Below are 26,827 nucleotides of genomic sequence, written 5' to 3' on the forward strand. Positions count from 1 at the left end.
AGAGGAGATATAGCTTCTACATCCAGCTTCTGGATCCCACTAGCAGCTACTACTGAAAAACTAAAATGAAAAATCCTGGTTTAGCAGGAGCTTGACCCCACCCATTCAGGCCGCTTCTATTGTTCCAACTTCTAAAAAAACCAAAGACTCACAAATTATTTACTGTAGTAACTCTGAGCAGACTGCTCAATACCTCTGTCTCGACCTTCCCTAAAAAAACACTCACACTCAGGACTAAACACACCTCTTAAAGCCATAGCTTTAGTCATAAAGTCACAACTCTTAATTACAATGAGCATCACATGCTCTCAACACTGCTCTGAAGCAGCAGGTTGTTGCTGGGTATGTAAGGTTTGCGCTATAGAGAAAGGCGGGATTTGGCTGAGAGTTTCTTCACTGGAGAGTAGGAGGTTGAGGGTTTGACTTAGTGAAGTTTATAACATCATGAGGGTGTTGAGAGCTTTAATTGTAGTTATCTTTTCCCTAGGATGGGGGATTTCAAGACTAGGAGCACATTCTTAGGGTGAGAGAAGAGAGATTTAAAAAGACGCGAAAGGCAAACATTTTACACAGAGGTGGTTGGTGAATGGAATGAACTTCCTGACAAAGTGGTGGGCGTGGGTACAATTATAACATTTAAAAGACGTTTGGATAAGTACATGTGTAGGAAAGATTTGGAGGGATATGGGCTGGGAGCAGGCAGGTGGGACTAGTTTAGTTTGGGAATTATGTTCGGCATGAACAAATGAAACAAATGAAAAATTACAGCACAGGAAGAGGTCCTTCAGCCCTCCAGTCCTGTACTGACCATCGTGCCCTAATTAATATAAAAATAAATCTGCCATTTTTCGATCTGTATCCTTCTACACCCCCCCAATTCATGTACCCATCTAGGTTCCTCTTAAATGCCTTCAGTGTGCCCGTTTCCATCACCACCTCTGGTAGTGCATTCCAGGATGCTACCACTCTCTGCATGAAAAACTTCCCTCGCACATCTCTCTTAAACTTTCCCACTCTGACCTTGAACATGTACCTCCCTGTAATTGTAACTGAAATCTCAACCCTGGGAAAAAGCCTCTGACTATCCACCCTGTCTATGCCTCACATAATTTTGTAGACCTCTATCAGGTCTCCTCTCAGCTGCTGTCTTTCTAGCAGAAACAATCCTAGTCTTTTTAACCTTTCCTCATAGCCAATGCCCTCGAGATTGGGCAACATCCTGGTGAACCTTCTCTGCACTCTCTCCAAAGCTTCCATGTCCTTCTGGTAATGTGGCGACCAAAACTGCACACAATACTCCAAATGCAGCCTAACGAGGGTTTTATAATCTCTGCAACATGGTTTGCCAACTCTTGTACTCCATGCCCTGGGCAATGAAGTCAAACATGCCCATATGCCTTCTTAATCACCTTGGCCACCTGTGTTGCCACTTTCAGGGAACTGTGGACCCACATGCCCAGATCCATCTGCACGTTAATGTTCCGAAGTGTTCTGCCATTTACAGTATAATTCACACCTAAATTTGATCCTTCAAAATGCACTTCCTTGCACTTGTCTGGATTAAACTCCATCTGCCATTTCTGTGCCCAAGTTGCCAATCTATCTATATCCTGTTGTATGCTTTCACAATCGTTGGCATTATCAGCAACTCCGCTAATTTTTGGGACATCAGCAAACTTGATAATCACCCACATTTTCCTCCAGATCATTTATATATAGTACAAACAACAAAGGGCCTAGGACTGATCCCTGTGGGTAGTTACCAGTCTCCATTCTGAAAAAACACCCTCCCACCACTATCCCCTGTGTTCTGTGACCAAGCCGGTTTTGTATCCATCCGGCCAGCCCACGCCGAATCCCATGTGATTTTAGTTTTTGTACCAACCTGCTATGTGGGACTTTATCCAATGCCTTACTAAAGTCCACATAAACAACATCCACAGTCCTTCTCTCATCAATTACCCTCATTACCTCTTCAAAAATTCAATTAGGTTGGTGAAACATGACCTTCCCCGGACAAAACCATGCTGCCTGTTGCTCACCAGTCCATTTTCCTCCAGATGCGCGTATATCTGGTCCCTCAATATCTTCTCCAAGAGCTTCCCCACCACAGACGTCAAGCTCATCAGCCTATAGTTTCCTGGATTATCCCTGCTTCCTTTTTTAAACAAGCAACCAACATTCACTAATCTCCAGATCTCTGGACTTCACCTGTGGTCAATGAGGCTATGAAGATATCTGCTAATGCCCTAACTATTTCCTCTGTTGCCTCTCAGGCGAACCTGGGGTAGATCACATCTGGTCCTAGGGACCTGTCTGTCTTAATGCAATTTAGGGTTCACAAAACTTCCTTTTTCAATATGTTGACATTCTCTAGAATATTCACACACTCATCCCTGACCTCAATTTCAGTCATGTCCCTCTCCTTGGTGAACACCAATACTCATTCAGGATCTCCTCAACTTCCTGTAGCTCTGCATATAACTTCCCTCTGTCATCCTTGAGTGGGCCTACTCTTTCCCTTGTTACCCTCTTTCTCCGAACATATGCATAAAAAGCATTGGAATTCTCCTTGGCCATGTTTGTTAAAGACATTTTATTGCCCCTTTTTGCTTTCCTAATTGTGTATTTAATTTCCTTCCTAATTTCTCTGTACTCCTCCAGGGCTTCGTCAGTTTGCAGGTGACATGGACTGGTTGAACTCACAGATCTGTTTCTGTGATGTATGGCTGTATGATTCGATGACAGTTTCAAATTTATGGGAAGGTCAAATGTGGGAGATCAGCCAGGAACTTTCAAGATCACTGGGGGCGGCACGGTGGCTCAGTGATTAGTGCTGCAGCTTCACAGCGCCAGGGACCCGGGTTCGATTCCAGCCTCGGGCGGCTGTCTGTGTGGAGTTTGCACATTCTCCCCGTGTCTGCGTGGGTTTCCTCCAGGTGCTCCGGTTTCCTCCCACAGTCCGAAGATGTGCAGGCTAGGTGGATTGTTTCGATTAGATTCCCTACAGAGTGAAAACAGGGCCTTCGGCCCAACAAGTCCACACCACCCCTTGAAGCATCCCACCCAGACACATCCCCCTATAACCCCACATAGCCCTGATCACTATGGGCAATTTAGCACGGCCAATCCACCTAACCTGCACATCTTTGGACCGTGGGAGGAAACTGGAGCACCCGGAGGAAACCCACGCAGACACGGGGAGAATGTGCAAACTCTGCGCAGACAGTCACCCGAGGCTGGAATCGAACCTGGGTCCCTGGCACTGTGAGGCTGCAGTGCTAACCACTGAGACACCATGCCACCCCTAAATATTCAGGGATGTGTAGATCAGGAGGATGGGTAGGATGTTCTGAGGGTTGGTGTGGATTTATTAGGCTGAAGGTCCTGTTTCTACACTGTAAGGATTCAATGAATTGTCAAGTCTGGGGTAGCAATAGCCCTGGGTGATGGTTTCAGCAGCTGATCAGCCAAGCAGGAGTAAAGTCAGGTGAAGGTGTGAGTAATGAGGGGGTGCCTTGGAGATGGTGTGAATATGAGACTTATTTGCAGACCAGTGTCTTCTATATCCAGTCACGGGGACACACGCAAGGCCAGCATTTATTGCGCTGTCCCTAACTGCCCTCAACTACAGCGTGAACAGACTGGGTCAGCCTCAGCAAAGACATTAGGCAGCAGGAGGGAGCTAGAAACTGGTGAATGGAGCTTGGAGCAGGCTCTGGGCATTGCATTTCATTCTTCCTGATATCTCATGTAGACATAAGGCTTTCCCCTGCCACATCCAGGGGTGGTTATTATTATTGATCTCAGTCTGAAATCTTCAAGGGTCTGGTGAGGCATTTTGCTTTGATCAAACAACTGTGTGTTGGCTACTTAGTGGATTTCTGAATTCTGAAAAGTATCCACTTTCTGCTTCATGGGGCTTTAATTAATAAGAACAGGAAACTGAGCTGTCACATTGGGCATGTCCTTCTGCCCAGAGACAGCAGTAGTCAGGTGGCTACCACTGTGTTTCTCACTTCGCCATCTCTCACCTTCACACACATTGGACTGGTCCCTCTAACCACAGCCCCCTTGACTGCAGTGATGAAGACTTTTTCAGATATTGCCCTCCCCCACCCCCTCTGTTTTCCAAAATGTTTCCACTGGATTTCTGCACAGTTAGTGATTGAAACATCAGGGCAATGTTCTGCAAAGCAGTTTTTCTGTCTCTGTACCTTGCCTTGAAGAGGGTTCACGTTTCAGTCATCCGCATGTTGTGTGTAGACACTGCTGTGACTGTGCCAGTAGCTGGTCTATGAGCTGTTCACACTGAAAGCAATCACCTTGTTGCATTGGCAGCTTCATTGCTTAGAATGTGTTTTACTGCTTTAGTGAAACTCAACTGGACTCACCACATAAATACAGTGGCTACAAGAGCAGGTCAGAGGCTAGAAATGCTGCAGTAAGTGAATTACCTCCTAACTCCTCAAAGCCTGCCTCACCATCGCAAAGACACAAGTCAGGAGTGTGATGGAAAACTCCCCACTTGCCTGAAACACTTAAGAAGCTTAACACCATCCGGGACAAAGCAACCCACTTGATTGGCACCACATCCACAAGCATTCGCTCCCTCCACCACCGACACTCAGTAGCCGCAGTGTGAACTATCTACAAGATGCACTGCAGAACTTCACCAGAGATCCTCACACAGCGCCTTCCAAACCCACAACCACATCCATCTAGAAGGACAAGGGCAGCAGATACATGGGAACACCACCATCTTCAAGTTTCCCTCCAAGTCACTCACCATCCTGACTTGGAAATATATCGCCGTTGGTCATTGTCGCTGGGTCAAATTCCCCCATCTCCACCTAACGACATTGTGGGTCAACCCACATCAAGAGGACTGCAGTGATTTGAGAAGGCAGCTCACCTCCACTACCTTCTCAAGGGCAACAAGGGACGGGCAATAAATGCTGGGCCCAGCCAGCAACACCCACATCCCACAAATGAACTAACCCACAGCGTTTACTGATCCCTGGCATTTGACTGATCATTAGATCATGATCACTAACTGGAAACAGTGAATAGCAGTAAAAACCTTGAGCTCATGAAGCCCATCATGACTGAGCAGTCAGCAGGTCAACATGAGAGGTGGGCTGTATGGAGACTGGGTGTATTTCCTCAAATATTAACCCCTTTCATAAAGCAAGGGAGCAGAAAACTCCCCCAAATGGTTTGAGCATCCCCTCAGGGTTGTGAGGCAGCCCCTGAGATCGGGGAGAAAGTCTTTGAAAAGTATTTCAGCGAACCACACCCTTAGGGGAACTGGAGCCAAGCATTGCGCACCTCATGACACTGGCAGTGAAAAGGCTCAAGCTGGTGAGAACGAGTCAGCCCGTGGCTATCAGAGTTAGTCCCATCAGGCAGGGCTGGGGTCAGGCGCAAACAGACATTGCACTTGTAACAAGGAGGGGGTCTAACCGGAGGGAGGGGCTCTAACCGGAAGGAGGGGGTCAAACCGGAAGGAGGACATCTAACCGGAAGGAGAGGGTCTAACCGGAAGGAGGGGGTCTAACCGGAGGGAAGGGGTCTAACCGGAGGGAGGGGGTCTAACCAGAAGGAGGGGCTCTAACCGGAAGGAGAGGGTCTAACCAGATGAAGGGGTTCTAACCAGAAGGTGGGGTCTAACCAGAAGGAGGGCGTCTAACCAGAAGGTGGGGTTCTAACCAGAAGGAGGGGGCCTAACCAGAAGGAGGGGGTCTTACCGGAAGGAGGGGCTCTAACCGGAAGGAGGGGGTCTAACCAGAAGGAGGGGGTCTAACCGGAAGAAGAGGGTCTAACCAGATGAAGGGGTTCTAACCAGAAGGTGGGGTCTAACCAGAAGGAGGGGGTCTAACCAGAAGGTGGGGTTCTAACCGGAAGGAGGGGGCCTAACCAGAAGGAGGGGGTCTTACCGGAAGGTGGGGTCTAACCAGAAGAAGGGGGGTCTAACCAGATGGAGGGGGTCTAACCAGAAGGAGGGGGTCTAACCAGATGGAGGGAGTCTAACCAGATGGAGGGGGTCTAACCGGAAGGAGGGGGCCTAACCAGAAGGAGGGGGTCTTACCGGAAGGTGGGGTCTGACCAGAAGGTGGGGTTCTAACCGGAAGGAGGGGGCCTAACCAGAAGGAGGGGGTCTTACCAGATGGAGGGGGTCTAACTGGAAGGAGGGAGTCTAACCGGAAGGAGGGAGTCTAAGCAGAAGGAGGGGGTCTAACCAGAAGGTGGGGTTCTAACCGTAAGGAGGTGGCCTAACCAGAAGGAGGGGATCTTACCAGAAGGACGGGGTCTAACCAGATGGAGGGGTTTAACCAAAAGGATGGGGTCTAACCACAAGGAGGGGGTCTAAACAGAAGGTGGGGGTCTAACCAGAAGGTGGGGTTCTAACCAGGAGGGGATCTAACCGGAAGGAGAGGGTCTAACCAGACAGAGGAGGTCTAATCGGAAGGAGAGGGTCTAACCAGAAGGAGGGTGTCTAACCATAAGGAGGGGGCCTAACCAGAAGGAGGGGGTCTTAACAGAAGGATGGGGTCTAACCAGAAGGTGGGGTTATAACCAGAAGGTGGGGGTCGAACCAGATGGAGGGGGTCTAACGAGAAGGTGGGCGTCTAACCAGAAGCTGGGGATCTAACCAGATGGTGGGGTTCTAACCAGAAGGAGGGGGTCTAACCAGAAGGAGGGAGTCTAACCAGACGGTGGGGGTCTAACCATAAGGTGGGGGTCTAACCAGATGTAGGGGTTCTAACCAGAAGGAGGGGGTCTAAGCAGAAGGAGGGGGCCTAACCAGAAGGAGGGGGCCTAATCGGATGGAAGGGGTCTAACCAGATGGAGGGGGTCTAACCAGATGGAGGGGGTCTAACCGGAAGGAGGGAGTCTAACCAGAAGGTGGGGTTCTAACCAGGAGGGGATCTAACCGGAAGGAGAGGGTCTAACCAGATGGAGGGGGTCTAACCGGAAGGAGGGAGTCTAACCAGAAGGTGGGATTCTAACCGTAAGGAGGGGGCCTAACCAAAAGGAGGGGGCCTTACCAGAAGGAGGCGGTCTTACCAGAAGGAAGGGGTCCAACCAGAAGGACGGGGTCTAACCAGATGGAGAGGTTTAACTGAAAGGATTGGGTCTAACCAGAAGGAGGGGGTCTAACCAGAAGGTGGGGGTCTAACCAGAAGGAGGGAGTGTAACCAGAAGCTGGCGTTCTAACCGTAAGGAGGGGGCCTAACCAGAAGGAGGGGGTCTTAACAGAAGGACGGGGTCTAACCAGAAGGAGGGGGCCTAACCAGAAGAGGAGGCCTAACCAGAAGGTGTGGGGCTAACCAGAAGGTTGGGGATCTAACCAGAAGGAGAGTGTCTAACCAGAAGGAGGGAGTCTAACGGAAAGGTGGGGGTCTAAACAGAAGCTGGGGTTCTAACCGGATGGTGGGGTTCTAACCAGAAGGTGGGGGTCTAACCAGATGGAGGGGTTCTAACCAGAAGGAGGTGGTCTAACCAGAAGGAGGGTTTCTAACCGGATGGAGTGGGTCTAACCGGATGGAGGGGGTCTAACCGGAAGGAGGGAGTCTAACCGGATGGAGTGGGTCGAAACAGATGGAGGGGGTCTAACCAGAAGACGGGGTCGAACCAGAAGGAGGGTATCTAACCAGACGGAGGGGGTCTAACCGGAAGGAGAGGGTCTAACCGGAAGGAGGGTGTCTAACCAGAAGGACGGGGTGTAACTGGAAGGAGGGGGACTAACCGGAAGGAGGGGGTCTAACCAGATGGAGGGGTTTAACCGAAAGGACGGGGTCTAAACAGAAGGAGGGGGTCTAACCAGAAGGAGAGGGTCTAAACAGAAGAGGGGAGTCTAACCAGAAGGTGGGGTTCTAACCGTAAGGAGGGGGCCTAACCAGAAGGAGGGGGGTCTAACCAGAAGGTGGGGTTCTAATCATAAGGAGGGTGCCTAACCAGAAGGAGGGGGTCTTAACAGAAGGAGGTGGTCTTAACAGAAGGACGGGGTCTAACCAAAAGGAGGGGGCCTAACCAGAAGGAGGGGGTCTAACCAGATGAAGGGGTATAACCGAAAGGACGGGGTCTAACCAGAAGGTGGGGGTCTACCCGGAAGGAGGGTGTCTAACCAGAAGGACGGGGTGTAACTGGAAGGAGGGGATCTAACCGGAAGGAGAGGGTCTAACCAGACGGAGGGGGTCTAACCGGAAGGAGGGTGCCTGACCAGAAGGACGGGGTGTAACTGGAAGGACGGGGTCTAACCAGAAGGAGGGGGTCTTAACAGAAGGACAGGGTCTAACCAGAAGGACGGGGTCTAACCAGAAGGAGGGGGTCTAACCAGAAGGTGGGGGTCTAACCAGAAGGAGGGGGTCTAACCAGATGGAGGGGTTTAACCGAAAGGACGGGGTCTAACCAGAAGGAGGGGTTTAACCGAAAGGACGGGGTCTAACCAGAAGGAGGGGGTCTAACCAGAAGGAGGGGGCCTAACCAGAAGGAGGGGGTCTAACCAGATGGAGGGGTTTAACCGAAAGGACGGGGTCTAACCAGAAGGAGGGGGTCTAACCAGAAGGTGGGGATCTAACCAGAAGGAGGGGGCCTAACCAGAAGGAGGGGGCCTAACCAGAAGGAGGGGGTCTAACCAGATGGAGGGGTATAACCGAAAGGACGGGGTCTAACCAGAAGGTGGGGGTCTACCCGGAAGGAGGGTGTCTAACCAGAAGGACGGGGTGTAACTGGAAGGAGGGGATCTAACCGGAAGGAGAGGGTCTAACCAGACGGAGGGGGTCTAACCGGAAGGAGGGTGTCTGACCAGAAGGACGGGGTGTAACTGGAAGGACGGGGTCTAACCAGAAGGAGGGGGCCTAACCAGAAGGAGGGGGTCTAACCAGATGGAGGGGTTTAACCGAAAGGACGGGGTCTAACCAGAAGGAGGGGGTCTAACCAGAAGGTGGGGGTCTAACCAGAAGGTGGGGTTCTAACCAGAAGGGGATCTAACCGGAAGGAAAGGGCCTAACCAGACGGAGGAGGTCTAACCGGAAGGAGAGGGTCTAACCAGAAGGAGGGAGTCTAACCAGAAGGTGGGGTTCTAACCGTAAGGAGGGGGCCTAACCAGAAGGAGGGGACCTAACCAGAAGGAGGGGGTCTCACCAGAAGGACGGGGTCTAACAAGAAGGAGGGGGTCTAACCAGAAGGAGATGTTTAACCAAAAGGACGGGGTCTAACCAGAAGGAGGGGGTATAACCAGAAGGTGAGGATCTAACCAGATGCAGGGATTCTAACCTGAAGGTGGGGTTCTAACCAGATGGAGGGGGTCTAACCAGAAGGAGGGGATCTAACCAGAAGGAGGGGTTCTAATCGGAAGGAGGGGGTCTTAACAGAAGAATGGGGTCTAACCAAAAGGAGGTGGTCTAACCAGAAGGAGGGGGTCTAACCAGAAGGAGGGGGCCTAACCAGAAGGAGGGGGTCTAACCAGATGGAGGGGTTTAACCGGAAGGACGGGGTCTAACCAGAAGGAGGGGGTCTAACCAGAAGGTGGGGGTCTAACCAGAAGGAGGGGGTCTAACCAGATGGAGGGGTTTAACCGAAAGGACGGGGTCTAACCAGAAGGAGGGGTCTAACCAGAAGGAGGGGTCCTAACCAGAAGGAGGGGTCTAACCAGATGGAGGGGGTCTTAACAGAAGGACAGGGTCTAACCAGAAGGACGGGGTCTAACCAGAAGGAGGGGGTCTAACCAGAAGGTGGGGGTCTAACCAGAAGGAGGGGGTCTAACCAGATGGAGGGGTTTAACCGAAAGGACGGGGTCTAACCAGAAGGAGGGGTTTAACCGAAAGGACGGGGTCTAACCAGAAGGAGGGGGTCTAACCAGAAGGAGGGGGCCTAACCAGAAGGAGGGGGTCTAACCAGATGGAGGGGTTTAACCGAAAGGACGGGGTCTAACCAGAAGGAGGGGGTCTAACCAGAAGGTGGGGATCTAACCAGAAGGAGGGGGCCTAACCAGAAGGAGGGGGCCTAACCAGAAGGAGGGGGTCTAACCAGATGGAGGGGTATAACCGAAAGGACGGGGTCTAACCAGAAGGTGGGGGTCTACCCGGAAGGAGGGTGTCTAACCAGAAGGACGGGGTGTAACTGGAAGGAGGGGATCTAACCGGAAGGAGAGGGTCTAACCAGACGGAGGGGGTCTAACCGGAAGGAGGGTGTCTGACCAGAAGGACGGGGTGTAACTGGAAGGACGGGGTCTAACCAGAAGGAGGGGGTCTTAACAGAAGGACAGGGTCTAACCAGAAGTCGGGGTCCACCCAGAAGGAGGGGGTATAACCAGATGGAGGGGTTCAACCGAAAGGACGTGGGTCTAACCAGAAGGTGGGGTTCTAACCAGGAGGGGATCTAGCCAGAAGGAGAGGGTCTAACCAGATGGAGGAGGTCTATCCGGAAGGAGAGGGTCTAACCAGAAGAGGGGAGACTAACCAGAAGGTGGGGCTCTAACCGTAAGGAGGGGGCCTAAGCAGAAGGAGGGCGTCTTAACAGAAGGACTGGGTCTTAACAGAAGGATGGGGTCTAACCAAAAGGAGGGGGTCTAACCAGAAGGAGGGGGCCTAACCAGAAGGAGGAGGTCTAACCAGATGGAGGGGTTTAACCGAAAGGACGGTGTCTAACCAGAAGGAGGGGGTCTAACCAGAAGGTGCGGTTCTAACCATAAGGAGGGTGCCTAACCAGAAGGAGGGGGTCTTAACAGAAGGACTGGGTCTTAACAGAAGGATGGGGTCTAACCAAAAGGAGGGGGTCTAACCAGAAGGAGGGGGTCTAACCAGAAGGAGGGGGCCTAACCAGAAGGAGGGGGTCTAACCAGATGGAGGGGTTTAACCGAAAGGACGGGGTCTAACCAGAAGGAGGGGGTCTAACCAGAAGGTGGGGGCCTAACCAGAAGGAGGGGGTCTAACCAGATGGAGGGGTTTAACCGAAAGGATGGGGTCTAACCAGAAGGAGGAGTCTAACCAGAAGGAGGGGGCCTAACCAGAAGGAGGGGGTCTAACCAGATGGAGGGGGTCTAACCAGAAGGTGGGGGTCTAACCAGAAGGAGGGGGTCTAACCAGATGGAGGGGTTTAACCGAAAGGACGGGGTCTAACCAGAAGGTGGGGGTCTAACCAGAAGGTGGGGGTCTAACCAGAAGGAGGGGGTCTAACCAGATGGAGGGGTTTAACCGAAAGGACGGGGTCTAACCAGAAGGAGGGGGCCTAACCAGAAGGAGGGGGTCTAACCAGATGGAGGGGTTTAACCGAAAGGACGGGGTCTAACCAGAAGGAGGGGGTCTAACCAGAAGGTGGGGGTCTAACCAGAAGGTGGGGTTCTAACCAGAAGGGGATCTAACCGGAAGGAAAGGGCCTAACCAGACGGAGGAGGTCTAACCGGAAGGAGAGGGTCTAACCAGAAGGAGGGAGTCTAACCAGAAGGTGGGGTTCTAACCGTAAGGAGGGGGCCTAACCAGAAGGAGGGGACCTAACCAGAAGGAGGGGGTCTCACCAGAAGGACGGGGTCTAACAAGAAGGAGGGGGTCTAACCAGAAGGAGATGTTTAACCAAAAGGACGGGGTCTAACCAGAAGGATGGGGTATAACCAGAAGGTGAGGATCTAACCAGATGCAGGGGTTCTAACCAGAAGGTGGGGTTCTAACCAGATGGAGGGGGTCTAACCAGAAGGAGGGGATCTAACCAGAAGGAGGGGTTCTAATCGGAAGGAGGGGGTCTTAACAGAAGAATGGGGTCTAACCAAAAGGAGGTGGTCTAACCTGAAGGAGGGGGTCTAACCAGAAGGAGGGGGCCTAACCAGAAGGAGGGGGTCTAACCAGATGGAGGGGTTTAACCGGAAGGACGGGGTCTAACCAGAAGGAGGGGGTCTAACCAGAAGGTGGGGGTCTAACCAGAAGGAGGGGGTCTCACCAGAAGGACGGGGTCTAACAAGAAGGAGGGGGTCTAACCAGAAGGAGATGTTTAACCAAAAGGACGGTGTCTAACCAGAAGGAGGGGGTATAATCAGAAGGTGAGGGTCTAACCAGATGCAGGGGTTCTAACCAGAAGTTGGGGTTCTAACCAGGTGGAGGGGGTCTAACCAGAAGGAGGGGATCTAACCGGAATGAGGGGGTCTAATCAGAAGGAGGGGGTCTTAACAGAAGAATGGGGTCTAACCAAAAGGAGGTGGTCTAACCAGAAGGAGGGGGCCTAACCAGAAGGTGGGGTTCTAACCATAAGGAGGGTGCCTAACCATAAGGAGGGGGTCTTAACAGAAGGACTGGGTCTTAACAGAAGGATGGGGTCTAACCAAAAGGAGGGGGTCTAACCAGAAGGAGGGGGTCTAACCAGAAGGAGGGGGCCTAACCAGAAGGAGGGGGTCTAACCAGATGGAGGGGTTTAACTGAAAGGACGGGGTCTAACCAGAAGAAGGGGGTCTAACCAGAAGGAGGGGGTCTAACCAGATGGAGGGGTTTAACCGAAAGGACGGTGTCTAACCAGAAGGAGGGGTCTAACCAGAAGGAGGGGGCCTAACCAGAAGGAGGGGGTCTAACCAGATGGAGGGGGTCTAAAGAGAAGGTGGGGGTCTAACCAGAAGGAGGGGGTCTAACCAGATGAAGGGGTTTAACCGAAAGGACGGGGTCTAACCAGAAGGAGGGGGTCTAACCAGAAGGTGGGGGTCTAACCAGAAGGAGGGGGTCTAACCAGAAGGAGGGGGTCTAACCAGATGGAGGGGTTTAACCGAAAGGACGGGGTCTAACCAGAAGGAGGGGGTCTAACCAGAAGGTGGGGGTCTAACCAGAAGGTGGGGTTCTAACCAGAAGGGGATCTAACCGGAAGGAGAGGGTCTAACCAGACGGAGGAGGTCTAACCGGAAGGAGAGGGTCTAACCAGAAGGAGGGAGTCTAACCAGAAGGTGGGGTTCTAACCGTAAGGAGGGGGCCTAACCAGAAGGAGGGGGCCTAACCAGAAGGAGGGGGTCTCACCAGAAGGACGGGGTCTAAGAAGAAGGAGGGAGTCTGACCAGAAGGAGATGTTTAACCAAAAGGACGGGTCTAACCAGAAGGAGGGGGTATAACCAGAAGGAGAGGGTCTAACCAGATGCAGGGGTTCTAACCAGAAGGTGGGGTTCTAACCAGATAGAGGGGGTCTAACCAGAAGGAGGGGATCTAACCAGAAGGAGGGGTTCTAATCGGAAGGAGGGGGTCTTAACAGAAGAATGGGGTCTAACCAAAAGGAGGTGGTCTAACCAGAAGGAGGGGGTCTAACCAGAAGGAGGGGGCCTAACCAGAAGGAGGGGGTCTAACCAGAAGGTGGGGGTCTAACCAGAAGGAGGGGGTCTAACCAGATGGAGGGGTTTAACCGAAAGGACGGGGTCTAACCAGAAGGAGGGGTCTAACCAGAAGGAGGGGGCCTAACCAGAAGGAGGGGTCTAACCAGATGGAGGGGGTCTAACCAGAAGGTGGGGGTCTAACCAGAAGGAGGGGCTCTAACCAGATGGAGGGGTTTAACCGAAAGGACGGGGTCTAACCAGAAGAAGGGGTTTAACCGAAAGGACGGGGTCTAACCAGAAGGAAGGGGTCTAACCAGAAGGAGGGGGCCTAACCAGAAGGAGGGGGTCTAACCAGATGGAGGGGTTTAACCGAAAGGACGGGGTCTAACCAGAAGGAGGGGGTCTAACCAGAAGGTGGGGGTCTAACCAGAAGGAGGGGGCCTAACCAGAAGGAGGGGGTCTCACCAGAAGGACGGGGTCTAACAAGAAGGAGGGGGTCTAACCAGAAGGAGATGTTTAACCAAAAGGACGGTGTCTAACCAGAAGGAGTGGGTATAACCAGAAGGTGAGGGTCTAACCAGATGCAGGGGTTCTAACCAGAAGGTGGGGTTCTAACCAGGTGGAGGGGGTCTAACGAGAAGGAGGGGGTCTAACCAGAAGGAGGTGGTCTAACCAGAAGGTGGGGTTCTAACCATAAGGAGGGTGCCTAACCATAAGGAGGGGGTCTTAACAGAAGGACTGGGTCTTAACAGAAGGATGGGGTCTAACCAAAAGGAGGGGGTCTAACCAGAAGGAGGGGGCCTAACCAGAAGGAGGGGGTCTAACCAGATGGAGGGGTTTAACTGAAAGGACGGGGTCTAACCAGAAGAAGGGGGTCTAACCAGAAGGAGGGGGCCTAACCAGAAGGAGGGGGTCTAACCAGATGGAGGGGTTTAACTGAAAGGACGGGGTCTAACCAGAAGGTGGGGTTCTAACCATAAGGAGGGTGCCTAACCATAAGGAGGGGGTCTTAACAGAAGGACTGGGTCTTAACAGAAGGATGGGGTCTAACCAAAAGGAGGTGGTCTAACCAGAAGGAGGGGGTCTAACCAGAAGGAGGGAGCCTAACCAGAAGGAGGGGGTCTAACGAGAAGGAGGGGGCCTAACCAGAAGGAGGGGGTCTAACCAGAAGGAGGTGGTCTAACCAGAAGGTGGGGTTCTAACCATAAGGAGGGTGCCTAACCATAAGGAGGGGGTCTTAACAGAAGGACTGGGTCTTAACAGAAGGATGGGGTCTAACCAAAAGGAGGGGGTCTAACCAGAAGGAGGGGGCCTAACCAGAAGGAGGGGGTCTAACCAGATGGAGGGGTTTAACTGAAAGGACGGGGTCTAACCAGAAGAAGGGGGTCTAACCAGAAGGAGGGGGCCTAACCAGAAGGAGGGGGTCTAACCAGATGGCGGGGTTTAACTGAAAGGACGGGGTCTAACCAGAAGAAGGGGGTCTAACCAGAAGGAGGGGGTCTAACCAGATGGAGGGGTTTAACCGAAAGGACGGTGTCTAACCAGAAGGAGGGGTCTAACCAGAAGGAGGGGGCCTAACCAGAAGGAGGGGGTCTAACCAGATGGAGGGGGTCTAACCAGAAGGTGGGGGTCTAACCAGAAGGAGGGGGTCTAACCAGATGAAGGGGTTTAACCGAAAGGACGGGGTCTAACTAGAAGGAGGGGGTCTAACCAGAAGGTGGGGGTCTAACCAGAAGGAGGGGGTCTAACCAGATGGAGGGGTTTAACCGAAAGGACGGGGTCTAACCAGAATGAGGGGGTCTAACCAGAAGGAGGGGGCCTAACCAGAAGGAGGGGGTCTAACCAGATGGAGGGGTTTAACCGAAAGGACGGGGTCTAACCAGAAGGAGGGGGTCTAACCAGAAGGAGGGGGTCTAACCAGATGGAGGGGTTTAACCGAAAGGACAGGGTCTAACCAGAAGGAGGGGGTCTAACCAGAAGGTGGGGGTCTAACCAGAAGGTGGGGTTCTAACCAGAAGGGGATCTAACCGGAAGGAGAGGGTCTAACCAGACGGAGGAGGTCTAACCGGAAGGAGAGGGTCTAACCAGAAGGAGGGAGTCTAACCAGAAGGTGGGGTTCTAACTGTAAGGAGGGGGCCTAACCAGAAGGAGGGGGCCTAACCAGAAGGAGGGGGTCTCACCAGAAGGACGGGGTCTAACAAGAAGGAGGGAGTCTAACCAGAAGGAGATGTTTAACCAAAAGGACGGGGTCTAACCAGAAGGAGGGGGTATAACCAGAAGGTGAGGGTCTAACCAGATGCAGGGGTTCTAACCAGAAGGTGGGGTTCTAACCAGATGGAGGGGGTCTAACCAGAAGGAGGGGATCTAACCAGAAGGAGGGGTTCTAATCGGAAGGAGGGGGTCTTAACAGAAGAATGGGGTCTAACCAAAAGGAGGTGGTCTAACCAGAAGGAGGGGGTCTAACCAGAAGGAGGGGGCCTAACCAGAAGGAGGGGGTCTAACCAGATGGAGGGGTTTAACCGGAAGGACGGGGTCTAACCAGAAGGAGGGGGTCTAACCAGAAGGTGGGGGTCTAACCAGAAGGAGGTGGTCTAACCAGATGGAGGGGTTTAACCGAAAGGACGGGGTCTAACCAGAAGGAGGGGTCTAACCAGAAGGAGGGGGCCTAACCAGAAGGAGGGGGTCTCACCAGAAGGACGGGGTCTAACAAGAAGGAGGGGGTCTAACCAGAAGGAGATGTTTAACCAAAAGAACGGGGTCTAACCAGAAGGAGGGGGTATAACCAGAAGGTGAGGGTCTAACCAGATGCAGGGGTTCTAACCAGAAGGTGGGGTTCTAACCAGGTGGAGGGGGTCTAACCAGAAGGAGGGGATCTAACCGGAATGAGGGGGTCTAATCGGAAGGAGGGGGTCTTAACAGATGAATGGGGTCTAACCAAAAGGAGGTGGTCTAACCAGAAGGAGGCGGTCTAACCAGAAGGAGGGGGCCTAACCAGAAGGAGGGGGCCTAACCAGAAGGAGGGGGCCTAACCAGAAGGAGGGGGTCTAACCAGAAGGTGGGGTTCTAACCATAAGGAGGGTGCCTAACCATAAGGAGGGGGTCTTAACAGGAGGACTGGGTCTTAACAGAAGGATGGGGTCTAACCAAAAGGAGGGGGTCTAACCAGAAGGAGGGGGTCTAACCAGAAGGAGGGGGCCTAACCAGAAGGAGGGGGTCTAAACAGATGGAGGGGTTTAACTGAAAGGACGGGGTCTAACCAGAAGAAGGGGGTCTAACCAGAAGGAGGGGGTCTAACCAGATGGAGGGGTTTAGCCGAAAGGACGGTGTCTAACCAGAAGGAGGGGTCTAACCAGAAGGAGGGGGCCTAACCAGAAGGAGGGGGTCTAACCAGATGGAGGGGGCCTAACCAGAAGGTGGGGGTCTAACCAGAAGGAGGGGGTCTAACCAGATGAAGGGGTTTAACCGAAAGGACGGGGTCTAACCAGAAGGAGGGGGTCTAACCAGAAGGAGGGGGCCTAACCAGAAGGAGGGGGTCTAACCAGATGGAGGGGTTTAACCGAAAGGACAGGGTCTAACCAGAAGGAGGGGGTCTAACCAGAAGGTGGGGGTCTAACCAGAAGGTGGGGTTCTAACCAGAAGGGGATCTAACCGGAAGGAGAGGGTCTAACCAGACGGAGGAGGTCTAACCGGAAGGAGAGGGTCTAACCAGAAGGAGGGAGTCTAACCAGAAGGTGGGGTTCTAACCGTAAGGAGGGGGCCTAACCAGAAGGAGGGGGCCTAACCAGAAGGAGGGGGTCTCACCAGAAGGACGGGGTCTAACAAGAAGGAGGGGGTCTAACCAGAAGGAGATGTTTAACCAAAAGGACGGGGTCTAACTTTAAGGAGGGGGTATAACCAGAAGGTGAGGGTCTAACCAGATGCAGGGGTTCTAACCAGAAGGTGGGGTTCTAACCAGATGGAGGGGGTCTAACCAGAAGGAGGGGATCTAACCGGAATGAGGGGGTCTAATCGGATGGAGGGGGTCTAATCGGAAGGAGGGGGTCCTACCGGAAGGAGGGGGTCTAACCGGAAGGAGGGAGTCGAACCAGAAGGACTGGGTCTAACCAGAACGAGGGGGCCTAACCAGAAGGAGGGGGTCTAACCAGAAGGATGGGGCCTAACCGGAAAGAGGTGTCTAAACAGATGGAAGGGGTCTAACCAGAAGGAGTGGGTCTAACCAGACGGAGGGGGTCTAACCAGAAGGTGAGGTTCTAACGAGAAGGTGGGAGTCTAACCGGAAGGAGGGGGTCTAATCAGATGGAGGGGGTCTAACCAGAAGGACGGGGTGTAACTGGAAGGAGGGGGACTAACCGGAAGGAGGGGGTCTAACCAGAAGGAGGGGGTGTAACCAGAAGGTGGGGTTCTAACCAGAAGGTGGGGGTCTAACCGGAAAGAGTGGGTCTAACCGGAAGGAGGGTGTCTAACCAGACGGAGGGTGTCTAACCGGAAGGAGGGGGTCTAACCAGAAGCCTTTGCTTTTTCTTTTGAAGGTCAGGGGGATCTGAGTTGTCAGATCAACCAGAAACAATTAATGATTCTGGCCACAGTAAATGAAAAAGTGAAGATTTCATGTGAGTACAGCTGCCGCCTGAAACCGCAGCCCGGTAACCTGACTTCATCACCAGCCAACCCTGTCAGATACATTGTGAAACTGTATAAGGACCGCCAGAACCAGACTGTCCAATGGTTATCAGGCCAAGCAGTTGAACCCCACACCAGGTTGAACTGGGAGAAGAGAGTGACGCACACAGGGGACAGCGGTGTCTATTACTGCACAGATTCCTACAGGACAACATCAGGGACACTCCTGCAAGTGAAACGTAAGGAGGAGAGATAAAGGATACCAAACTCCTGTTCTCATTGAATCCAACTGGTTTCATAGCCCCCACAGTAACAGCCTCTAAGAACTTTGCATGTTGCAAAAAGAAAGTTGCCTCCCATTCTTCTCAACTCCAATGTGTACAGGCCCCACATACTGAAGCTCTGCTCATGACAGTCATAAAATCTGAACATTGTGGAATGAGGCCATTTAGCCCATTGAGTTGCACCAACACTCTAAACAGCATTCCACCCATACCTACACCCTCTACCCCATCCCTGTAACCCTGCATTTCCCATGGCTAATTCACCTAGCCTGCATATCTCTGGATGTTTTGGGGCAATTTTGCAAGGCCAATCCACCCTAACCTACACATCCTTGTGACAGTGGAAGGAAACCAAAGCGGGCCCAGGCAGACACGGGGAGAACATGCCAACTCCACACAGTCGCCTGAATCCTCTTTGGGTCCCTGGCCCTGGGAGACAGCAGTACCAACCGCCGAGCCACTGTATCACTGCTGTTATATCCATCATAGTTATACCCCTCACTGTTACCCTTCTCATTACCACTCCCTGCTCGCCCTCACTGTTCTATCCCTCCAGTTACACTCTTACCCCACACATAAAGTCGTAGAGTCGCACAGCATAGAAACAAACCCTTTAGTTAACCAATCCATGCTGACCATTATCCCAAACTAAACTAGTCCTACTGCCTGATCCTAGCCTGTATTCCTCCAATCCTATCCTACTCATGTACTTTTCCAAATAGCTTTTAAACACTGTATCTGTACCCACAATCCACCACTTTCTCAGGAAGTTCATTCCACATGTGAATCCCACTCCATGTAAAAATGTTGCCGTTCGTGTCTTTTTAAAATCTTTCTCCTCTCACCTTTAAAATACACCCCTTTGTCTTGAAATCTCCAATCCCAGCGAAAAGATGACAACCATTAACTCTAACTCTCACCCCTCATGATTTTATACGTCTCGTTGAGGTCACCCCTCAACTTTCTATGTTCCAGTGAAAAAAGTTACAGCCCGTTCCAGCCATTTTTTATAACTCAAACCTTCCATTCCTGGCAACACCCTGATAAATCTGTTCTGAACCGTCTCCAGCTTCCTGTAACAGGGGTCCAGAACGGGACACAGTGCTCCAGAAGAGGCCTTAACATGATTTCCCAAATCTTATACTCAAAATGACTGAGCAATGAGGCAAGTGTCCTAAATGCCCCTTTAATCACCTTGTCGATAAGTGATGCAGGCTTCAAAGAATTATGTACATGAACCTCTAGGTCCCTCTGTTCGACAACACTACGTAAGTCTTTACCAATTATTGTATAAGTCTGTCTCCTTGTTTGTTTTATTAAGATGCAATACACTTATCCAGGTTGAACTCAATCTGTCTTTCCTCAGCCCATTGACCCAATTGATCAAGATCCCTTTGTAATCTTAGAAAACCTCCTTCACTGGATACTATGCCATCAGTTTTGGTGTCATCCATAAGCTCACTAACTCTGCCTTCGACATTCCCATCCAAATATTTATATAAATGACAAACAAAAGTGGACCCAATTCTAATCCCTGTGGAATACTCCTGGCCATGGGCCTCCACCATCGCACTTTGTCTCCTGCCATTAAGCTAATTTCATAGGCAACTGGCAAGCTCACCCTGAATTCCATACGATCTAACTCCACTAATCAGTCTACCATGCGGAACCTTGTCAAAGTTTTACTAAAGTCCAAGTAAACAACATCTAGTGCTCTGCCCTCATCAATCTTTGCTAACTTCCTCAAAAAAGCTTCCATCTCCTCAAAGAAGAACAATTCTAACTGCTGCAACATATCCTTCACTGATCCCATTACCTTAGGGCCCATCCTTGTATAATCTCCTGCAGCGAGTTCCTGCATCGGGACATGCTGCGGGAGATGGTCACTGTGACACAGTCTGACACTCTCTGAACCTCACGGGGCCTGCTCTCATCGCTGTGTGTGGTCTCCCACTCCAGATGCTGTTTACAAGAAGACTTCTTTCACCCTGCAGTACATCCTGGGAACTATTTGCATCATCCTGGCATTGTACAGTGTCAGTGCTACGTTGGTGGTACTCATCAAAAGGAAGGTCAGTGTCCGACAAGAATCATAACTCCCACTTAGGATAGCCAGAATTAGAGAGATTGGGAGACCGGGATTATCCTAGGATCAGAGAAACTGGGAAAATTGGGTTATCCCAGGTTTAGAGAGAGATTGGGAGACTAGGACTATCCCACAATTAGAGAGAAAATGATGTTTGACACATTTGCCTTCATTGCTCCATCTGTTATGTATAGGAGTTGGGATGTTATGTTGAGGCTGTGCAGGACATTGGTCAGGCCCCTTGTGCGATACTGTGTCCAGTTCTGATTGTCCAGATACAGGAAGAATGTGATTAAACTGGAGAGGGTTCAGAAGAGAATTACCAGGATGTTGCCAGGTATGGATGGTTTGAGTTATAAAGGAAGGCGCGATAGGTTGGGGCCTTTTCCCACTGCATCGTGGGAGGATAGGAGGTGACCTTGTCAAAGATTATAAAATAATGAGGGATATAGATAGAGTTAATGGTAGTTGTCTTTTTCCCAGGGTGTGGGATTTCAAGGCTAGGGGTCCATTTTTAAGGAGAGAGATTTAAAAACGTCACTAGGGGCAAATTCTTCACACAGAGGATGGTTTGCGTGTTGAATGAAATTTCTGAGGTTGTGGAAACTGAAATTAGTCCAAAATTAGACAGAGTAAAGTTGGGTAACAAAGTGTGCAGCTGGATGAACACAGCAGGCCAAGCAGCATCTCAGGAGCACAAAAGCCGATGTTTTGTGCCTAGACCTTTCATCAGTGACCCTTCATCCCCCTCTCTGTTGAAGGGTCTAGGCCCGAAACGTCAGCTTTCCTGCTCCTCTGATGCTGCTTGGCCTGCTGCGTTCATCCAGCTCCACACTTTGTTATCTTGGATTCTCCAGCTTCTGCAGTTCCTACTATCTCAGAGTAAAGTTGGGCATGGTTTAAGGTTTTGGGAGAGTATCCAGTGAGTTGGATGAGATGATGGGAGCAGTTTTGAAAGCAGGACAACACGTGGAATTTACTGGGTTCTAAAAGTGTGGGACCTTCCTATTGCAGTGGATCATGGAGATCAATTGAGAAAGAGAGTACTGTGAGGGGATCTGGCAGTGTGGCAACAAACTGTGACGTTGAGAGGAAACTGAGACAGGCCGGACAGAGGGAGGGCTGAATGATTAGGCTTTGTCATTGTACAGAGCAGGAGGTGAAACTCAGAGTTATTCTCTCTGTTTCAGGTGTGTGACAGGTGTAAGGTTTGCCTGATGAAACCTGCTAATCCAGACACAGTGCTCCAGGCTCAGGTAAGTGCAAAGTCTGCCATGTGTACCAGAAACAGCCCTTCTCCCAGCCTTATCAGGAGTGGACTCACAAACCACCCCAATAATTCAATCCATTGGCCACAGAGTGAATCCAGACACTCCTTCCTAGAAATGGAAAGTGACTGGAATCTTCTTTTCCAAGTGGTGCTGCTTTCCCTTCAAGTCTCAAGAAAGATTTACATTTCTAAGAGCATAGATCAGAGATCGTTTGGCCCTTCAGTTCTGCTCCACCATTCAGATATGACCATACTTGGGCTTCACTTCAATTTCCTGCTGTCTTCCTTCTTGATTGGTAGTGGGGAGGTGGGGAGGGTGGCGTGGGGTGGGGGGGGGGGTGGGGTGGTGGGGAGGTTGGGGAGAGTGGGGTGGGGTGGGAGGGTGGGGTGGTGGGGAGGGGTGTGGGAGTGGGGAGGTGGGGAGGTTGGGGAGAGTGGGGTGGGGTGGGAGGGTGGGGAGGTGGGAAGGTTGGGGAGAGTGGGGTGGGGTGGGAGGGTGGGGTGGTGGGGAGGGGTGTGGGAGTAGGGAGGTGTGGTGGTGGGGATGGTGGGGTGGTGGGGTGGGGGTGGAATTCCAACCATTGATGCGCTGACTGAAGAAATTCCTCTTCACCTCACTGTGCCATTTAATATGATCATGGCTGACCTTACCCTGGTCTCAACTCCATTTTCCTGCCTGCTCCCCATAGTCCTTTGTCCAGCTTTTCATCGGAAACGTACTGGTTTCTTCCTGGAATCTGTTGATTGAATCTGCCTCCACTGTGCTCTGGGGCAGTGAGTCCTACAGATTCACAGCCCTCTGAGAGAAGCAGTTTCTCCTCATCTCAGCTTTGAACCAACCTCCTCTCACTCTACACTAATGATCTCTCGTTCGAGACTGTTTGAAATGGGGCAACATCTGTTCAACATCCACCTTATCAATCCCCTTCAGTGTTTTCTATACCTCAGGCAGGTTCCTCTCATTCTTCTGAACTCCAGCGAGTACAAGCCCAATATATGAATCAACCTGGTGACCCTCCTCTGAACTGACTCACCACATCCTTCCTCAAGTAAGGAGACCAAAACTGAACACAATACTCCACACGTGGTCTCACCAACACCTTATATAACTATAACAATGCTCATTACTTTTATAATCCAGTCTTTGTGCAATAAATTTCAGAATTTCATTTGTCTTTCTTATTACACGCTGCACCTACATAACCATTTTCTGCAAATCATGCAAGATTCCTCCTGCTTTTTGTGTACTGGACAAACTTGGGCAATTTTCCACATTGTTGGGTAGGTGCCAGTGTTGTAACTGCACTGGAACAGCTTAGCTAGGGGAGCGGCAAGCTTTGGAGCATAAGTCTTCAGTGCTATTGCTGGAATGTTGTGAGGGCCCGTAGCCTTTACAGCATCCAGCAACTCCAACTGTTTCTTGACGTCACATGGAGTGAATCAAATTGGCTGAAGACAGATATCTGAAATGTTGGGGACCACTGGAGGAGGCCGAGATGAATCATCCACTCGGCACTTCTGGCTGAAGATCGCTGCGAATGCTTCAGCGTTATCTTTTGCACTGAAGTGCAGAGCTATTCTATCATTGAGGATGGGGATATTTGGGGAACCTTCTCCTCCAGTGAATTGTTTAATTGTCCACCACCATTCACAACTGGATATGGCAGGGCTGCAGAGCTTAGATCTGATCCATTGGTTGTGGGATCACTTAGCTCTGTCTATCGCTTGATGCCTTCACTGTTTGGTGTGCAGATAGTCCTGTTCAATGGCTTCCCCAGGTTGACAGCTCACCTTCAGATATGCCTGGTGCTGTTCCTGGCATGTCCTCCTGCACTCCCCACTGAACCAGGGCTGATCCCCTGGCTTGTTGGTAATGGTTGAGTGGGGGATATGCTGGTCTGTGAGGTTACAGATTGTAAGGGGGTTGAGGGATAAAAACTGGCCCAGATCATGGAGGAGAACTCCCCTGCTCAACTTTAAAAAGTGCTGAGTGGGTTTTTGATTTCCACCTGTGATGTTTAACTCCTCTCTTTGAAAATGCTGCGTTCCCTACTCCCTGAAAGGAGACAGTAAATAAAGCATTACTGCCCTGCCTTCTCTAGTTTCTGATGTTGTGCTCAGTCAGAATCCTGTCACAGAAAAATTTCTGCCATGTTTGCTAGCAGTACAAGTCAAAGACATGCAGTGGAATGGGGTAAGGATTTATTCAAAATGTCCATTCACAGAACATCAGAGCTGGGGAAGATTATTTCACTGAGATGTCTGATGGACATGTTATTGTTTATGATTGATACTCCCTGGGAAGACCTGCACTTTGTAATCAATATGTTACAATCCTCATGGATACTTTCAAAGTGTAACTTGAAAACCATGCGACTTAATGAAAGGACAAAGCCACAAGACTCTCAGATGTAAAAATAAGAAAAAATCACAGTTTAAGGATCAAGTAAAGCAAACACTCAAAATAAGCAATGCTTTGGGTAATTGCTTATGTGTTAAATGAAAACCAAAACAAAACTTGTCTTCCAAGTGATGGAGGCTGGTACAATTACAACATTTAAAAGGCATCTGGGTGGGTATATGAATAGGAAGGGTTTAGAGGAATTATGGGACCAGATTAATTTAGGATACCTGGTCAACATGGGTGGGGTTGAAACGACGGGCCTATTTCCATGTTGTATGACTCTACGACTCTATTTAGACTAAATTCCCTAAGTCAATCTTCCTTTTTCCATTATTTCCTACCTCCCTCAGCTCCCAGAAAGTGTACAACTGTTTATCAGCTTCTGCGAGTGTATCCAGTTTCTCAGGACTAACTTCAAACTTTCCTACAGCCGAGATAACAAGGTGTAGAGCTGAACGAACACAGCAGGCCAAGCAGCATCTTAGGACCACAAAAGCTGACGTTTTGGGCCTAGACCCTTCGTCAGAAAAGGGGAATGGGGAGAGGATTCTGATATAAGTAGGGAGAGAGGGGCAGGCGGATAGGAGATGGACAGAGGAGAAGATAGGTGGAGAGGAGAGTATAGGTGGGGAGGTAGGGAGGGAATGGGTCAGTCCGGGGAGGACAGACAGGCCAAGGAGGCGGGATGAGGTTAGTAGGTAGGAAATGGAGGTGCGGCTTGAGATGGGAGGAGGGAATAGGTGAGAGGAAGAACAGGTTAGGGAGGCAGGCACAAGCTGGGCTGGTTTTGGGATGCAGTGGGGGGAGGAAAGATTTTGAAGCTGGTGAAATCCACATTGATACCATTGGGCTGCAGGGTTTCTGGGAGTTTTCATATTGATCCTGACTTCCACTCACGATTCCTGTGTAGTGATTTGACATAAATTAGAAAGAACTTCATTGCAGTTACCCTGATGCACAACAGTTCTTGGCAGATTTTCTCTCTCTCTCTCTCTCTCTCTCTGCCTTCTTCAGCCAGAAGAGTGTTTACACTGAGGGCCACTGTAGATTTTTCTTCCCTCTAGCGCTAAGCTAGCTAAATCTTCCAGCCTTTCCTCACTCAAATATAATCTTCAAATGGACTCTGAGCTTCAGTTCACATTTGTGCTTTGAACCATAAAGTTAACATTTTTTCTGCTTAACGTGCAGGCCTGGCTGACATTTATCCTTTTGGCTCAACTTGGTGAGCTGCAACAGTTTCTGTCTGAACAGTTTACTCCTGTCTGCGAATACACAAAGATACACAAAAAACAGAGGAACTTCATTAATGCCCTGACTCATCTCCATGGCAACGTGGCATACTGGGATGTTCCAAACAGAAATTTGATCACTACCTTCCAAAGCCCTTTGATTCTGGGACAGACCTGAATAGTTTCTATTTCTATCAGAATTAACAACATTCTGTCCAGACTGCCTCTTTCCACCAAGGAGTTTCCTGTTCGTAAAGGTTTCTGATATATGAACTATGTGACTGATTTTGAATCCCTTGTGAGAATAACTGTCTCTACCAAGACATTTAGGAGCAATCATTTGGGAGCATGGTGTTTCCAGCTCTGACCATTTTTTGCAAACATAGACAACTCTTTGAAACTTAATTATCAAAAAGTTATTTACTAATATCTCAGCTCCAGGTTTTTGTTTAAACTTATCTTACCTTTTGAGACTTACATTCCTCAAGCAAGTTGTCCTCTTGAAGTAGAAATGTTATGATCTAAGACAACCACAAGAAAGTTCCACAGGATTACAGTTTGGAATTCATATTGAAGTTAATTTGCTTTTCCTAAGTCGCAAACAGGTGCTGTGTTAAAAGGACCATGACAAATATTCCTGACATCAGGATCCCCTGTTTTCCAGATATCGCCCAACTCCGAATCACAGCAAAATAACAGATCACGTAGCACAGAGGATGCTACTGAAGATGCCTACATGGTGAGGTACTATTCAATTGGGAAGACAAGTCATTTCGACACTGTCCTTGTGTCTCTGTGCACACCAAGACTACATTACTGAGTGTGGAGTGTACCACCGTTTGAAGCATGTTGTATAGACAGTAAGAGAGGCTCAGAGTGCAGAGGGATTCGGGCAGGTTGACCAATGAGAAAATGCATGAGAGATGCAAGATGATGTGGATAAATGTGAGGTTTTCCACTTTGAGAGCAAAAATAGGAAAGCAGATTGAAAGGCAGTAAACTGAGAGGGTGGAATGTTCAATGAGATCTGAGTGTCCTTGTACACCAGACACTGAAAATAAGACTGTAAATACACAACGGTGGCTCAGTGGTTAGCACTGCAGCCTCACAGCACCAGAGACCCGGGCTCAATTGCACCCTCAGGCAGCTGTCTGTGTGGAGTTTGCACATTCTCCCCATGTCTGCGCGGGTTTCCTCCAACAGTCCATAGATGCACAGGCTAGGTGGATTAGCAATGCTAAATTACCCATAGTATTCAGGGATGGGAAATGCAGGGTTTCAGGGATAGGGCAGGGGTTTGGTTCTGGGTGGGATGCTGTTTGGAGGATTGGTGTAGTCTTGATGGGCTGAATGGTCTGCTTCCACACTGTAGGGATTCTATGATACAGCAGGCAGAAAACAAGACAAATTGAATGCAGGCCTTCAGAGTGAGTACAGAAGCAGGCATGTCTTGCTGCAATTACACATGATCTTGGAGAGACCACACCTAGAATATTACATGTAGTTTTGGTCTCCTTATCTGAGGAAGAATGTTCTTGTTACAGAGAGTGTTAAGCAAAAGTTTATCAAGTTGATTCCTGAAGTGGCAAGATTGATGTATGAGGAGAGATTGAGTCAGTTGGGTTTGTATTCACTGGAGTTTGGAAGAATGAGGG

The 26,827-nt window shown here is 50.4% G+C and overlaps 1 protein-coding gene across 2 annotated transcripts in view; it reads left to right on the plus strand.

Moving 5' to 3' along the window:
• The window catches only part of LOC125447234 (uncharacterized), a 32,452-nt gene that overhangs the window by 1,770 nt on the left and 3,855 nt on the right, over positions 1-26,827 (plus strand). Inside the window, exons 2-5 of one of the 2 annotated variants that reach the window (XM_059640579.1) lie at positions 17,809-18,138; positions 20,143-20,255; positions 21,460-21,525; positions 25,837-25,916. In XM_059640579.1, coding sequence (XP_059496562.1) covers positions 17,809-18,138; positions 20,143-20,255; positions 21,460-21,525; positions 25,837-25,916 — 589 coding nt within the window. The remainder of the gene's footprint in view (positions 1-17,808; positions 18,139-20,142; positions 20,256-21,459; positions 21,526-25,836; positions 25,917-26,827) is intronic. The other variant, XM_048521488.2, reaches the window with a different exon arrangement.

The sequence above is a fragment of the Stegostoma tigrinum genome, chromosome 38 (genome assembly GCF_030684315.1).
Source record: "Stegostoma tigrinum isolate sSteTig4 chromosome 38, sSteTig4.hap1, whole genome shotgun sequence".
NCBI classification, from domain to species: domain Eukaryota; kingdom Metazoa; phylum Chordata; class Chondrichthyes; order Orectolobiformes; family Stegostomatidae; genus Stegostoma; species Stegostoma tigrinum.